This window comes from Microtus ochrogaster, chromosome 2, assembly GCF_000317375.1.
Source record: "Microtus ochrogaster isolate Prairie Vole_2 chromosome 2, MicOch1.0, whole genome shotgun sequence".
Lineage (NCBI taxonomy): Eukaryota > Metazoa > Chordata > Mammalia > Rodentia > Cricetidae > Microtus > Microtus ochrogaster.
The window spans coordinates 48006604-48020179 of record NC_022010.1 but is presented as its reverse complement, the minus strand read 5'-3'; the positions used below and the strand labels follow the sequence as shown (position 1 = coordinate 48020179).

At 43.0% G+C, this 13576-nt stretch overlaps 1 protein-coding gene across 1 annotated transcript in view; it reads right to left on the bottom strand.

Moving 5' to 3' along the window:
* Positions 1-923: 923 nt before the first annotated feature.
* Polq (DNA polymerase theta) overlaps positions 924-13576 on the bottom strand; it is a 73412-nt gene continuing 60759 nt past the window's right edge. The window contains exons 20-26 of the mRNA XM_005344958.2: positions 11903-12087; positions 9722-9833; positions 7245-7369; positions 5011-5164; positions 1630-1745; positions 1010-1237; positions 924-956 (exon numbers count right to left, since the gene is read on the bottom strand). Coding sequence (XP_005345015.1) covers positions 1124-1237; positions 1630-1745; positions 5011-5164; positions 7245-7369; positions 9722-9833; positions 11903-12087 — 806 coding nt within the window. The 3' untranslated portion in view covers positions 924-956; positions 1010-1123. The remainder of the gene's footprint in view (positions 957-1009; positions 1238-1629; positions 1746-5010; positions 5165-7244; positions 7370-9721; positions 9834-11902; positions 12088-13576) is intronic.

Genomic DNA, 13576 nt, shown 5'->3' with positions numbered 1-13576 from the left:
TATCTCTTCCCATCATGATTAACATATACATAAAATCATCTGATAATATGTATATGATAAACAGTATAATAAACTGTTCTTAAATGAGAAAACTAAATAAAGGGGAAAGGCTTCTGATACTCTTAGACCAAAAAGATTATTTTAAAAAACAAAAATATTGACATAAGGTTCTAATAAATTTATTTCAACAGCAAAAACTATCAGTTGGAGTATACAAATACATGTTTTGAGCCTTACTATTCTCTCCACATCTCAAACACAGACAGAGGCCCTAGAAGGGCTGGTAAGGGGCATTTTCGTGGCCTGGCAGAGTTAGGTCCAACTGCAACCAATATCCCTGACAGGACAAAAATTCTTATGGGGAATGGCTCATTTAAGAGTATTCCAAACATGTCCATTGTAGGAACTGTGAAGAAAAAGAGCGAGTGACAACAGTTCATGACAATTCATTTCTAGACTCCTCTCATATGTCTATCTTATAGAGTTCGACCTATTTTTGAGTTTTAAAGTCTACTTCAGAAGTCTTTATTGTACAAAAAGGTCATACACTCTGTATAGCTCTAATGTACGGGAACCACCACTGCCTGACTCTTGGAGGTTATATCACAGTGCAGAGTCCTTGGAGGAAGAAAATGCCCTGAGGCCGCAGCTCCACTTTTAACCACTCTACCCAAAGTGCTAAGTGCATTTTCAAGCATATTCTGAGACTGTTTAGAGGTACAATAAATTAGGAAAGGCAAATTCATAGATACGAAGGGTGAGAATAGCTATTAAATCTCCCCTCAAAATCTGGAGAGACTGCAGGGACTAGACCTTGGTACACACAGAAACTCACTACAGAATGGATCATTTAAGTGCATCCTGACTTGAGAGCTGATGTTCATGAGGTGGGCAGAAGGGCAGTCTCTGTGCTTTCTAAGTAAGTGATTGTATCTGCACAGGCTGGACCCGGTCACCTGCGCCATCACACATCGAAGTCCTCCAGCTGTCCCCAACTGGACCTGGTCACCTGCGCCATCACACATCGAAGTCCTCCAGCTGTCCCCAACTGGACCTGGTCACCTGCACCATCACACATCGAAGTCCTCCAGCTGTCCCCAACTGGACCTGGTCACCTGCACCATCACACATCGAAGTCCTCCAGCTGTCCCCAACTGCCACCTATTTTTACTTTCACTTTCAGCTTCACAGAAAGTTTTATAGCACGTTCCATTTCATTCTTGACAATCTGAGCTACCTACAAAGAAAAGAGGTTAGTAAAGCCTGCCCAGTCCACAGATGTTTCCCAGTTCCCACTGAGAAAGGGATAAGCCATACTGGCGCTCTGCATTCTGTCGTATTTAAATAAATCGGGTATACAGACTGCCCTGCTCTGATGAGCAGCTCAGAACTTGGAAACCCTCAGAGCAAGCCCGACTCTTCGCTATTGTTTCCCAGCCAATCATCTCTGCATCAGGGTCCCCTTACATTCAGTCAGCTGAGCATAGTTAGCTTTTTTCCCTGTAGGGACTCAACATTTACAGCCAGCCTGTGCTACAGCAGGTCCAAATACACCGCACATGGCAAAGGACTAATCCTTCTGACCCCTCCATCTGCTGCCTACAGAATGGACAGTGCACGCAAACATACCTGAACAACATCCTCTTCTGCCACTTCATATAAAAGCTCGTCATGAAGTTGAAGGATGAAGAAGCCGCCTCTCATAGGACAAAACATCCCTTTAAGTTTTCTCTTTGGCAACAATCCTGCCCAAGAAAAATAGAAAACTACTTTGTTCTTAATAATTTTGAAAACATGACATTGTAACTAATATACTGAAACACATAGGACTTGGAACTGTCAGGAGAACTGAAGCTGGCAGCTCCCTAGCCTTACCAACAGGGGAACTCAAACCCCCAATAACATGCAGAAAGAAGAAATAGACGGAATATCAGGAGCTCATCCTAAGACTTCTCCAGCGTGTTTCTCCTGAGTATCCAGCCTCTTCTCTTCCCATGGATCCCTTCACCCGATGCATGGTAGTACCAGGTGGCATAGGGCCCGAGCACTACTCCAGGCAACAGAGTCAATTCTTTATTTTTGAGACAGGGTTTCTCTGTAGCTTTGGAGCCTGTCCTAGAACTCAATCTGTAGACCAGGCTGGCCTTGAACTCACATAGAATCTTCCTATCTCTGTCTTCACAGTGCTGAGATAAAGTGCATGCACCACCACTGCCTAGCTTCAGAGTCAATTCCCTTTTTAAAAAATGTTTTTCCACACAATTTTGTTCATTACTTCTATTGCTAAGATTTTTTAAAATTCACTTATTTTTTTTTTAAACTATCTTTTCTCATTTTACATACCAATCCCAGTTCTCACTTCTTCCCCTCCAGACTGATGACTATCTTAAATGTCATCATAGAACCTTCATCCAGCAGAGTCAATTCTTAGCAGGCTATGTTTCAAAAGGGCTTTCCTGGTGCCTTGATGTGGTTAGATATGTCGCACAGAACCTGTGTTTTCCTGACGAACAGGACATTTGCAAACCTAGGTCCACATGGGAACTTGGTACATTTGTTAGTACCATGAATTGCAGGTTAGAGTGTGTCCATTTAATAGCAAGGATCTGGATTTCCAGCCAACTTGCAGGTCAGTGTCTAGTAAAGTGGTGAAGAAGCCCTGTCCTAGGCTCAACTCCTTTCCCTAACCAGCAGGGCCGACGGCAGACTGGCTCCCTCAGAGCAACGGCATCTCCCGTGTGCTCCCGGGTCACAGCAGTCCTTCCTTCCTGGCACAGACATTTCCTACTTATCCTTCATGCCCAGCAAGAAGTTTCCCCTTCCGCTAACATCTGCACTTCTGCCATAAAGTCCTGTAAGTGCACCGATGGTCTGTAGCCTGAGTTTGCTCAGAGGTAGCTTGAGAACCAAGACAGCTAAGTCTACAGCTGCTTCAAACAGGGTGCCAAAGCTGTCTGTGTGCCAGCCTGGCTGAAATTTACCTGCTCCATGGTGCCCACTAACCACAGGGACTATCTTTGATTCTCAATCTGTGATTCTCTGATCTGTGGTTCTCAACCTGTGGGTCATGACCCCTCTGGGGTCAAATGATTCTGCCACAGGGGCCACATATCAGAAATCTTTCATATCAGATATTCACATTACAATTCATACGGTAGCAAAATTAAAGTTACAAAGGAACAATGACAATCATTTTATGGTTTGGGTCACAGCCTTGGGGAACTGAGAAGCACTGGTCCAGATGCTCTCGTTTTTCTCTGTTCTGATCATAATTCTGCTCTCGCCATTTCCCCTGGCTCCATGCTTCTGACCCAGAGTGCAGCAAGTGAGTTTCTTGTCCTCTGTGTCCTCTGCCTTGTTGGGAATCACTCATGATTTATAGCACCTAGCACTCAGCATGACACCATCTTCAGGGACAACCCCAGGCACACGGGTGCAGCTGTGAGTCCTGCTGGCTCGGCTCTCCTGTTTATTCAGGGGATGCAGTGTTGCTAGAGGATTTTACATTCAACCCATAGGTTACAAACATCTACTTCTAAATCTCTACATAGTTTCTGTAAACTATACAAAGCTCTTCTGGAAGCAGCAAATTCCATCCTGAACTGTTGCTATTAATTTTTTCTGCCCAGGGCCAGCAGCTTACCCTTGCCCTGTGTGCCCTAAACCTCAGCTTTCTCCAAGGAAATTAAAACCAAGGCTGTGGCCATGGACTGACGTCTCACTCGCACTGACAGGAGGTAGTGGAAGTGAAAGCGTGGACATGTAACAGACGAGGGGAAAGCAAAGCTTTCTCCAGGAAACAAGGCACAGAACCTGAAAGGACCTTGAAAATAACAACAGCAACAACAGAAGCAAAGAGGACAGCATTAGCAAAAGACTATGTGGTAAGGTCACCTCAGAGAGCACTGGGGTCACAAATAGGAACGTCATCAAGGTCCTAACTGTGCTCTGGAGCCACAGAGGACTCCTGACTCCTGCATGTGCAGTCAGATTGACTTCCTACAGCACCCTAGCTGCTTTTGCTGGGTTTGCCCTTTTGGTTATCTCTCATAAATCAACAGCAAGGCAAACAGCGGTCTTGGTCTTGGGCGCAAATCCCCACGTCATGGGAAATACATGAGCATCCTAAGACTTGGAGTTTATCATTGTAGACTTCATAGAGGGCTGTCCAGGGACACAGGACATGTGATACAAAAAACCAGGTGGTAGTGACACATGTCTTTAATCATAACAATCAGGAGGCAGAGACAGATGGATATCTGAGTTCAAGGCCAGCCTGGTCTACAAAGTGAGTTCAGGGACAACCAATGTTGTTGCACAGAGAAACCCTGTCTCGAAAAACCAAAAACAATCAAAGAAAAAAAACAAAAACCTCAAAGTGGTACAGAAGCAGGAATCCATCTTTTTACAAGTCAGGCATTAAAGAGACTAATAGAAATGTAAAATAGAGTACCCCATGACTGATTTTCCTCTGATCCAAAAAAGACGTACTTTCATAAAAACTTGTTACTTATGTGTTAAAACATGGCATGCTTATTGTTTTCAAGACTGACTTTTGGGTATGTGTTTGTGAATGCAGGCGTCTGAGGAGGTCAGAGGTGTTGATTCCCCTGCAGCTGGAGTTACATGCCATTGTGAGCCTCCTGATGTGGGTGCTGCGAACTGAACTCAAGTCCTCTGCAAGAGCAGTGTGCACTCTTAACCTCTGAACCATCTCTTCAGCCCCCTCTTTTGAAAGGTTTATTTTTAATTATATTATTGTTTAAAAAATGTTAAAGCAAGCTTGAAAATAATCGAATTTCCAATGAGGTAACTATAGCATGTATGATCTCTCTATATAACAACTCCTTGGCATCATTAATAATTTCCAAGAGTATAAAGGCATCTGGCACCAAAATATTTGAGGATTCCTAGAAGTAAAATATAAAATACGCCCTCCCCATACCCCCCTTTTGGGTGCAAATATTTTCACCATGTTAGATCTGGCAAGTGCCTAGTTGGCAGACAAACCTGTTCGGCCATTCTGGAGCATGCTTTCCCGATGACCATGGGATTTGAAGGCTGAATAGAAGGTCTCTAATTGCTTCTGAATGTTAACTGTGGCTGTTTTGACAATATCAGCAGCTGATCCTTGGACTGTAGTGTTGATGGCCTGACGTTCAGCCTATAAAAACAGGTGCTTAAGGATGAGTCAACATGGCCTCACATTGGGCCTCAGTACTCACAAATCAGTGGTCATGTCTACAGCCAGAATTCTAGACTGAGATGTGACCCAGGACACCAACAGGGAAGTCTCATCCTAAAATAGCAATCCTTAGCCCACCCTTCTGAGCCTTCCACATGAGACTAGACTGAGCATCAGGTTGGATTGTTTTGGTTTAAAAATCTTCAACGCTCAGTTAGGGTCCCCAGCTCTACTGCACTTAGAATGCTGCCATTTATTCTAGAAGAGCTAGAGCCCTGAGGCTCTTTACAAACTTCACTCTAAAGATTTATTCCTAAAAACACTCTTGATTCTAAATAAACATAAGAATATTCTTTGTAACACACGTTGGACATTTCCCAGAGGAATGGCTCCTTCATCCCCCACAAACTCTAGCCAGAAGGCCTGAGTAGGCCCTAAGTATTAAATTATACCTTCCCTGAAATAATTGCTACCAGTCAACTGTTGAACAAGAGGGGAGGGATCTTGGTTTAATATCCAGGGGCAACTTGCTCACAAATACTAGTTCTGGTGCCCCTAACGGCTTGTGAAATGGCAAGAATCTCTTTAAGGAAAGCAGTCAATGTCAGTGGAGCTGAGTGTTCCTCTGAAGAAGCTATACCCAAGCTCTAAAGTATATTCAACATCTGCTCAAGAGATTAACTGTTGATAAAGTGACATGTTGATAAAAGTACATTCCCTCTGTATGTTATGAATATGTTTTATTACCATTGGTTAATAAAGAATCTGTTTCTGCTTATGGCAGGGCAGAATAAAGCCAAGTGGGAAATCCGAACAGAGATATATAGAGACAGTAGTCGGATTCAAAGAGACACCATGTAGCTGCCAAAGGAGAGGATGCTGGAACCTTACCAGTGGGCCACAGCCCTGTGGTCACACACAGATTAATAAAAATGGGTTAATTTAAGATATAAGAGTTAGTGAGAAGCCTGAGCTAATAGGCCAAACAGTGTTGTAATTAATAGAGTTTCTGTTTGATTATTTGGGTCTGGAAGGCCAGGAAATGAACAAGCGGTCTCCGTTTGCAGTAAAGCTATTGTGAACTCTAAAGAATGACTGGGTTTCAGAGGGTCACCACTCTGCCTCTGTGAAACCAGCCATCTCTGTGCAGTAGGCTGCATAACCTTCATTGCTGCCTTTCTCACTCATTACACATAGGAGTTTGTTTTCTTGACTAAAGGCAACCTAAAGAATGAGTTTACGTGGCTGATACCAGGCTTCTGTTTATCACTGAGGGTGAGACAAGGTAGGAAGGCAAAACACAGTCAAGACCAGGGGGAGAATACATGTATGGACTTTGTTTGCTTGCTTTCACCCTGCTTCCTCCTGTCTTATATAGTTCAGGACCCCTCTGCCTAGAGAATGGTGACACTCTCAATGGTCTTGGTCTTTCTACATCAATTAACAATCAAGACACTCTCTAGAGCCATACCCACAGACCAACCTAATCTAGGCAATTTTTTAAAAGGGAGAAACCAAGGGAAAAAATAGTCCTGGCATTGGAAGATACTCTTTCTCTTCGAGTAATCAAAAGATTCCATAAGCAGTAGCCAGAAGGTGTGGAAAGCTGACAAGATATAATAGGCTTTAGGGGCTTGGGGAATCATATCTGGGACCAGGAACAAACTAATAGAAGAGGCCTGGTAAACTATTGGGGTGCAATAGAAAGCCAACTCTCTGTCTCTCTCTGTCTCTCTCTGTCTCTCTCTCTCTGTCTGTCTCTCTCTCTCTCTCTCTCAAAGCTGGGGGAGGGAAGGAGAACCAACAGGAATGAAGACGGGAATGTAATTCAGTATTAGCGAGCTTTTGCCTGGCCTGACTGATGCCCGAATGTTCAACCCCAGCATTGGGAAAAGGTGTTTTTTTATCACTTGTCACCACGGCTAGTAGTTAGTACGCTGAAGTCTGAGTGGGCATATGTTTACACTAAACTGTGCCGTCACTCCAGAAGCCCTTTTGAAAAGTGATGGCCAACTCTGCTGAAAAATACATGTCAAAACTCAGAGAAATTTCAACATACATGGGCTTTATGATAAGGATTGTTGTCTTTGATTCCTGGCAAATATCTACGTCTTCCCAAAATGGTCTGAACAAATCCATCTCTTCTACAGTTCTTCACTGTGTCCCTCATGAAATGATTAATCCCTGCAAAGAAAATACAGAAACAATTACAACCACAGTCCACCCTCTGTGTCATTGGTTGTTTCAATACAACAAACCCACCATGCCTCCTGGTTCTTGTTCTGACTGTTCATCACAGCCCGTGCTCATCTGTCACAGAGTGCCACTGCTAGATCTTCTGTGTCCATCTACCTTCTAACCTATGAAGGGCCTTACTTGCAGGTGTCCTGTCCATGCAATCCTGAAAGTGGGGTTCCTAGTCCCTTCCCCTCTCTCCTTCTTTATATCTTACTCCTGCTTCTAAATTTCAACTCCAAGTTTAGGGGTTCACGGTCATCTAGAAATGCACAGCCCTAAACCCAGACACAGACATACAGCTTGCAGAAAGTGGGCGGCATCTGAAACACCACAGTGGATCCCCTCTGAAGACATGCTGTGAGTCTAATCCAGCAATGTCAGTCCTTTTACTTACTTAGAACAAAGCCTTCTATCTTTGCAAGTATCAAAGCGACTTTCACTAAAATTTGAGGGGGAAAAATAAAAATCCAGACACAAGGGGTAGTAAAATAAAAAAAATTAAAAGGTGCCTACAGTAAGTATCTTAACCCAACAGTAGGTGCTATTGAGCACAAACTGCCAAACTGGTGACCAGATCCACTGAGGATTACTTTACTCTCCCTTGTGGGCCCATCAGAGGATCAATACTACTTCCAGATGCCTTTCCTCTCCCCTCTACATCAAGAACAGGGATCGATCCACAAACTAGAGTGGACACTGCACTGGAAGATCTAAGAAGGTGAGAAATAAATACATTCCCCTTCCTAATGGCTGCTCTCTGCCGAGCATGTTGGAATGAACTTGAGCTCTGTGAGAACATGAGTTGGTCTCTCATTCAACACTATTTCTACAAGGCCCATGACTGTTTCAAACATGATAAGTTATCTACAAAGTAGAGCAACCATGACTTTCAACAGCAAGTCTCTAGAACCAAGATTCCTAGGTTCATTGAGTGTAAAAAGTGAGGCTTAGGTTCAGAGAACGGCCAAAGTTTGAGTTGTCCATGAAAGACCCTTTCATCACTCCATAGCCTTCCATTTCTGCCTCTGCCTTTCTCCAACATGGCTTCTGATACATAGTCAGTGGCTTTTTGAGCAGCATGACTTCAGTCTTGCAGAGAGAAAAACAAAGCAATGTTTTCTGTAACAGGAGGAGCAGGCTGTCTGTTGGGGTTTCTGTCCTGCCCAGTTCCTGCAGCCGGCAAGTTCCATAGAAAATCACACAGAGGTCTCCATAAGATTATAAACTGATTGGCCCAATAGCTCAGGCTTCTTATTAGCTCTTGTAGCTTATATTAACCCATTGTTCTTACCTATGTTAGCCACCTGGCTCAGTACCTTTTTCAGCAGAGCAGATCACATCCTGCTTCTTCGGTGGTCTGGGTAAGACTCCTGAGGGAGCTTCCTTCTTCCCAGAATACTCCTGTTCTCATTTCCCCGCCTCTACTTCCTGTCTGGCTACTGGCCAATCAGCATTTATTTAAACCATAATTGACAGAATAAAGAATTGTCCCCTACCACAATATAGAGCCCTCATCAGCACAAGCTTTGCTTTGTCAGGGGCCACTGATTGACCCCCTTTCTTTCTTTCTTTCTTTCTTTCTTTCTTTCTTTCTTTCTTTCTTTCTTTCTTTCTTCCTCCTCCTCCTTCTTCCTCTCTCTCTCTCTCTTTTTCTCTCTCTCTCTTCCTCCTCTCATATATTACATCCCAACTGCAGTTTTCCCTCCCTCCTCTCCTTCCAGTCCCTCTCCCTCACCTCCTGATCTTCTGTATCTTAGTGAGGTACAGAACATGACTACATCCATTTGTCTAGAAATAAATAGCCAGGCAGAGGTAGCGCATGCATTTAATCCCAGCACTTGGGAGGCAGAGGCAGACGAATCTCCATTAGTTCGAGGCCAGCCTGGTGTACAAGAGCTTGTTTCAGGACAAGCTCCAAAACTACAGAAAAACCCTGTCTCAAAAAAAGAGAGAGAGAGAATTTAAGGTACCCAAACTGCTCTATAACAGTTACTCAGAGTTCATAAGTATTTTACTATTAATCTAAAGCTAACTAAAACCAAATTAAGTCAGTGTCCATATTTTGGGGAAGGCACAGTATACAGCACGACAGCAAGTATTCCTGATAGTACATCTAACTCTCCTTTCTTGAAACAGGCTGATCTTAATGAATAATGCAATAATGATAATAATGCATTCTATTTGCCCTCAATAATTCCTGACCAAAACTTCTGATTAACAGAGATTTAGTAAATTTCTGTAATATTAAGTTAATTAATGTGGTGAGTAGCTACAAGAGCCTTAGTTTAGACATCTTACCTGTATATCTGGACTTGAAAGATTCAATGTAGCAAGCTGCATCATTTTCTTGAATGCCCATCTGTTCTCCTAAGGATTTAGCTCCCATCCCATATATGATTCCATAGCAAATCTGAAAGGAGGCATCACACTCAGTTAGCTAAGCTCATAACTACACAAAGTGTAAACACACATGTTCACTAGGAGTGATACCTGGTGAACTCTTTACTTCATAGTGAGCACAGACACAATTAGATCAGTTCTGGACCCACAGAAATGGGTACTCAGCAAACATTTGTTTTGCCTCTGAGCATTACTTTGTGTGCATGTGAGTGTGAAGATACAAGCAAATTTGAATGGGGGAAGGAAGCAGTTCAAACTAGGAAGATTGCTTTCTGTTTGTTCTTTGTCCACCACCATTCCTTAGCGTGTCTCCAGAGCGTCTGCTGAGGAAGTGCCTAGAAGTCTTGGAAGCAAGTTTTGCAAATATACTTCACGGGAAAAGAAACACCTGCAACTCACAGTTGCCTACAGTCTCACATTCCATAAAGTGAAAAATTCACTGAGGTTAAATATAAACCTTCTGGGTCAATCTTGGAAGTGGTGAATGGGAATGAGCTACCTAGTTAACAGTAAGTCACCTGACCTCTTTGTAGCCAAATGTTCTCATCCAAAACTAAAGATGGTAGTGTTTGGATCATGACTTGTGGGTGTTTAGGAAATTGACACAAAGCAAGCTCCATACGAATGGTAAATAAAATTTTAAAAGAAAAATTGCATTAAATGCTGATCAGAATTCTAAAAGCTTTTAATGTGACACTTAAGGAACCTATCCTCTTTTCTTAAATATTTTGTGAGGTGTTTTTTTTTTTGGGGGGGGGTGGTTGTTTTGAGATAGGATCTCACTATGTAGTTCTGGCTGGCCTGACTTGCTATGCAGACCAGACTGACCACCATGTCTGCTCTGTCCTGGGACGTGAAAGTATGTGCCATAACCCCTGGCCAAGAGCTTTCTCACTTTAAACCTCCATTTATTCTTCCTTTTGGCTTCTAACGCTGTTTTGAGAGATTCCTGGCCCGCTCTGCTTGTCTGCATCAGCTTGTACCACTTAGCGCTGTCTGATCTCAGCAAGAGGTGGGGATTGGATCACCCAGTGCACGTCAAGGCAGAACATGCATTGTTCTAACAGGTTCACTATTGAATGAGGCAAGCGCTGCTGGAGAGACAGCCATCACCCTGGATCCTGGCAGTCCGTACTTCTCTTGACTCTACCACTTAAACTGAGTGTAAACAAATCTCTAATGTTGTGTCTGTTCCCTGCTCCATCCATCAATCAGGGATATAAATAAGGCTTATCTCAAGAGCTGGCTATGGGGCTGAATTACAGAAACACTTCACCTGTTTAGTAGGCTTTGATCCTTGCTAATGGAGAGGAAGAGCAGAGCTAGCTTTTCAAACAGTGGGAGCAGGTGTTGGTGTACCCTGCACTGGTGAGAGGAAGCATCACACACCAGCATGCCAGCTGAGTTCAGGAAGACAGTGAACCAACAACAGGTCGCTGGAAGATGGCGTCTGATGTCCCTCGGGGTGTGTGGTTAGGAGGTGCTAGTACTAATCTAGCCAGGGAATGTGAACATGGGCTTTGACTCCTCTGTGACTGACAGTGACCCTGCAAAGTGCAAGAACAGCAGCTGAACAGCTTCAGGCTCTGACAATCCAATTCTACTTTCACAAGCATTAAACTACCTTTGATATAATGCACTTTGGCTAGATGCTATAAGAAAACATAAAAATGAGAATATGGAACTTTCTGTCAAGACATTTACTGATGAGAGATTATGTATACACACACACACAAACTTATTCTTCCTCGTGTATAATGACTTCCTCCACCACACCTGCCACTTGCAGGTAAACACCTACTAAGTGCCAGGCACCATGACTAGCCACAGTATAGACTTAAATACACAGGGCTTTCTTGACACTGAGTGCCCCAAAGACCTTAGTTTATCTGGTTTGTTCTATTCTGTCTAGGAGGCAAAACCTACAATGAAAACCACAAGACAAACTAGATTCCTATGAAGGTGACTTGAAAGATCCAGACAGAAATCATTCCTCAACTGAAACTAATGGCTAACTTAAAACGCCATGAGCACTTAACCCTTTTCACTGGAGGAAGGAAGCATGCCCACTAGGGTCACCTGCTTTGCTTGTTGCCTCAGCTCCTCCCCAACAGAGTCAGGCTCGATCATCTTCCACTCTGCAGCAATGCTCTTGAAAACATCAGCTCCAGTGTTTAAGACTTGAATGAGGCGACAGTCACGTGATAGGTGAGCCAGGATCCTCAGTTCAAGCTGAGAGTAATCGGCAGCCAAAATTAAACCACCTGAAAAGCACATCTACTTTAAAAGCTAGCACAGCTCCCTAGACACAGTTTAGCAACATGACGGAAATGCAGTTTTATTAGTTTATGGCCACATGTCCCAATGTTAAAGCCTTACTTCAAGTAAGAAACAGTTCGTTTCTGTGCATCATCGTGTTTTCAGGTTTTCATTTGTATGCAGTATATATCAAGTCACCCCTGATATCTGTCTCTTGACAATGGGGTGCCTTCCTTGGTGTTCCCAAACCACCTAGCTCGGTCTAAAACAGTTCTCTTATGCTTCTCCCACTCCTTAGGGATGAGAGACTTAAGTTTCTCTCTGTTTTACAGAAATCATATCATAGAATATACCCTGAAGAAATGACTGTTGAATAAATAACAGACAAATTGATGTTTAGTAAGTGTATGTTAAGTGTGCTTTGATTCAACAACAAAGTTATTCATAAAAAAAAAAATGAAGTTCCTAATGGAGTAAGACAAGTGTCTTGTGGATTACAAATAACTTGATTAGATGTACAAGGCAAATATATGATCAAAGTACGGAAGATATTTTGACTGCCTAGCACCAAGGACAAGTGGCCATATTATAAAAAGTGTAGCTATAAATCAATAACAGACCTTATAATTTCACTAAAAGAATCAAGACACAGAACCTCAATATAGTAAGAATGCAGAATTTCACTCATAATAAGAGGAATGGAAATGAAACCTACAGCAAGAAATAAATTTTCCTCACTTAAAATGGCAGCATCCAGAAGCTTGCACAACACACTCAAGCAAGTGTGCAAGCGACACTAGGATGCTATTCAAGGGAAGCAAAGGGCAGCTTTCTGCCCACACGGCAGCAGTTAGACACTGTCAAAATGAAGCTGTTTGTTGTCTGTGACTCAGCAAAAATAGATTATGGTGCAAACTGAGCACACACAGGTTAAGCTGCTTTTTATTTCCATTTCTTTATTTTGAGACAAGGGCTCACTGTGTAACTGTGGTTGTCCTAGAACTCACAGATCTGTCTGCCTTTGTTGGGACAAAAGGTGTGCACTACCACATCCATCTACTCCCATTTCTTTATTGACAAGCACAAGTCTTTAATATGAAAATGATAGCTGAGAAGCCCAAACACAGAAGTATATTCAGAATGATAATTCTTAGATGAAAGTCAAAAGATTACTTAGCAAAAGGTACGCATATTCGCAAAAGGAATCCTCGCAAATACACAGCAGCTACTTTGTGCAGTGACTGCTTTAGAAGCAAGGAGCAGGTACTGAAGAGCGGTCACTGAGAAGGGAGGGAATGAGGTCAGCGACTGAGAAGTTTCTGAATGTGAGCACCTCCAGAAACCCTGGGGGATGGGCTACTCCCTCCCATCTGAAAAAACTGATGACAGAGCTGAGTCTACCTGGCAGGAAGGCTGTGCGCATTGATGGAGGAAGGTCATTGGTTAAGTAATAAAGAAACTGCTTGGCCTCATAGGTTAAAACATAGGTGGGAG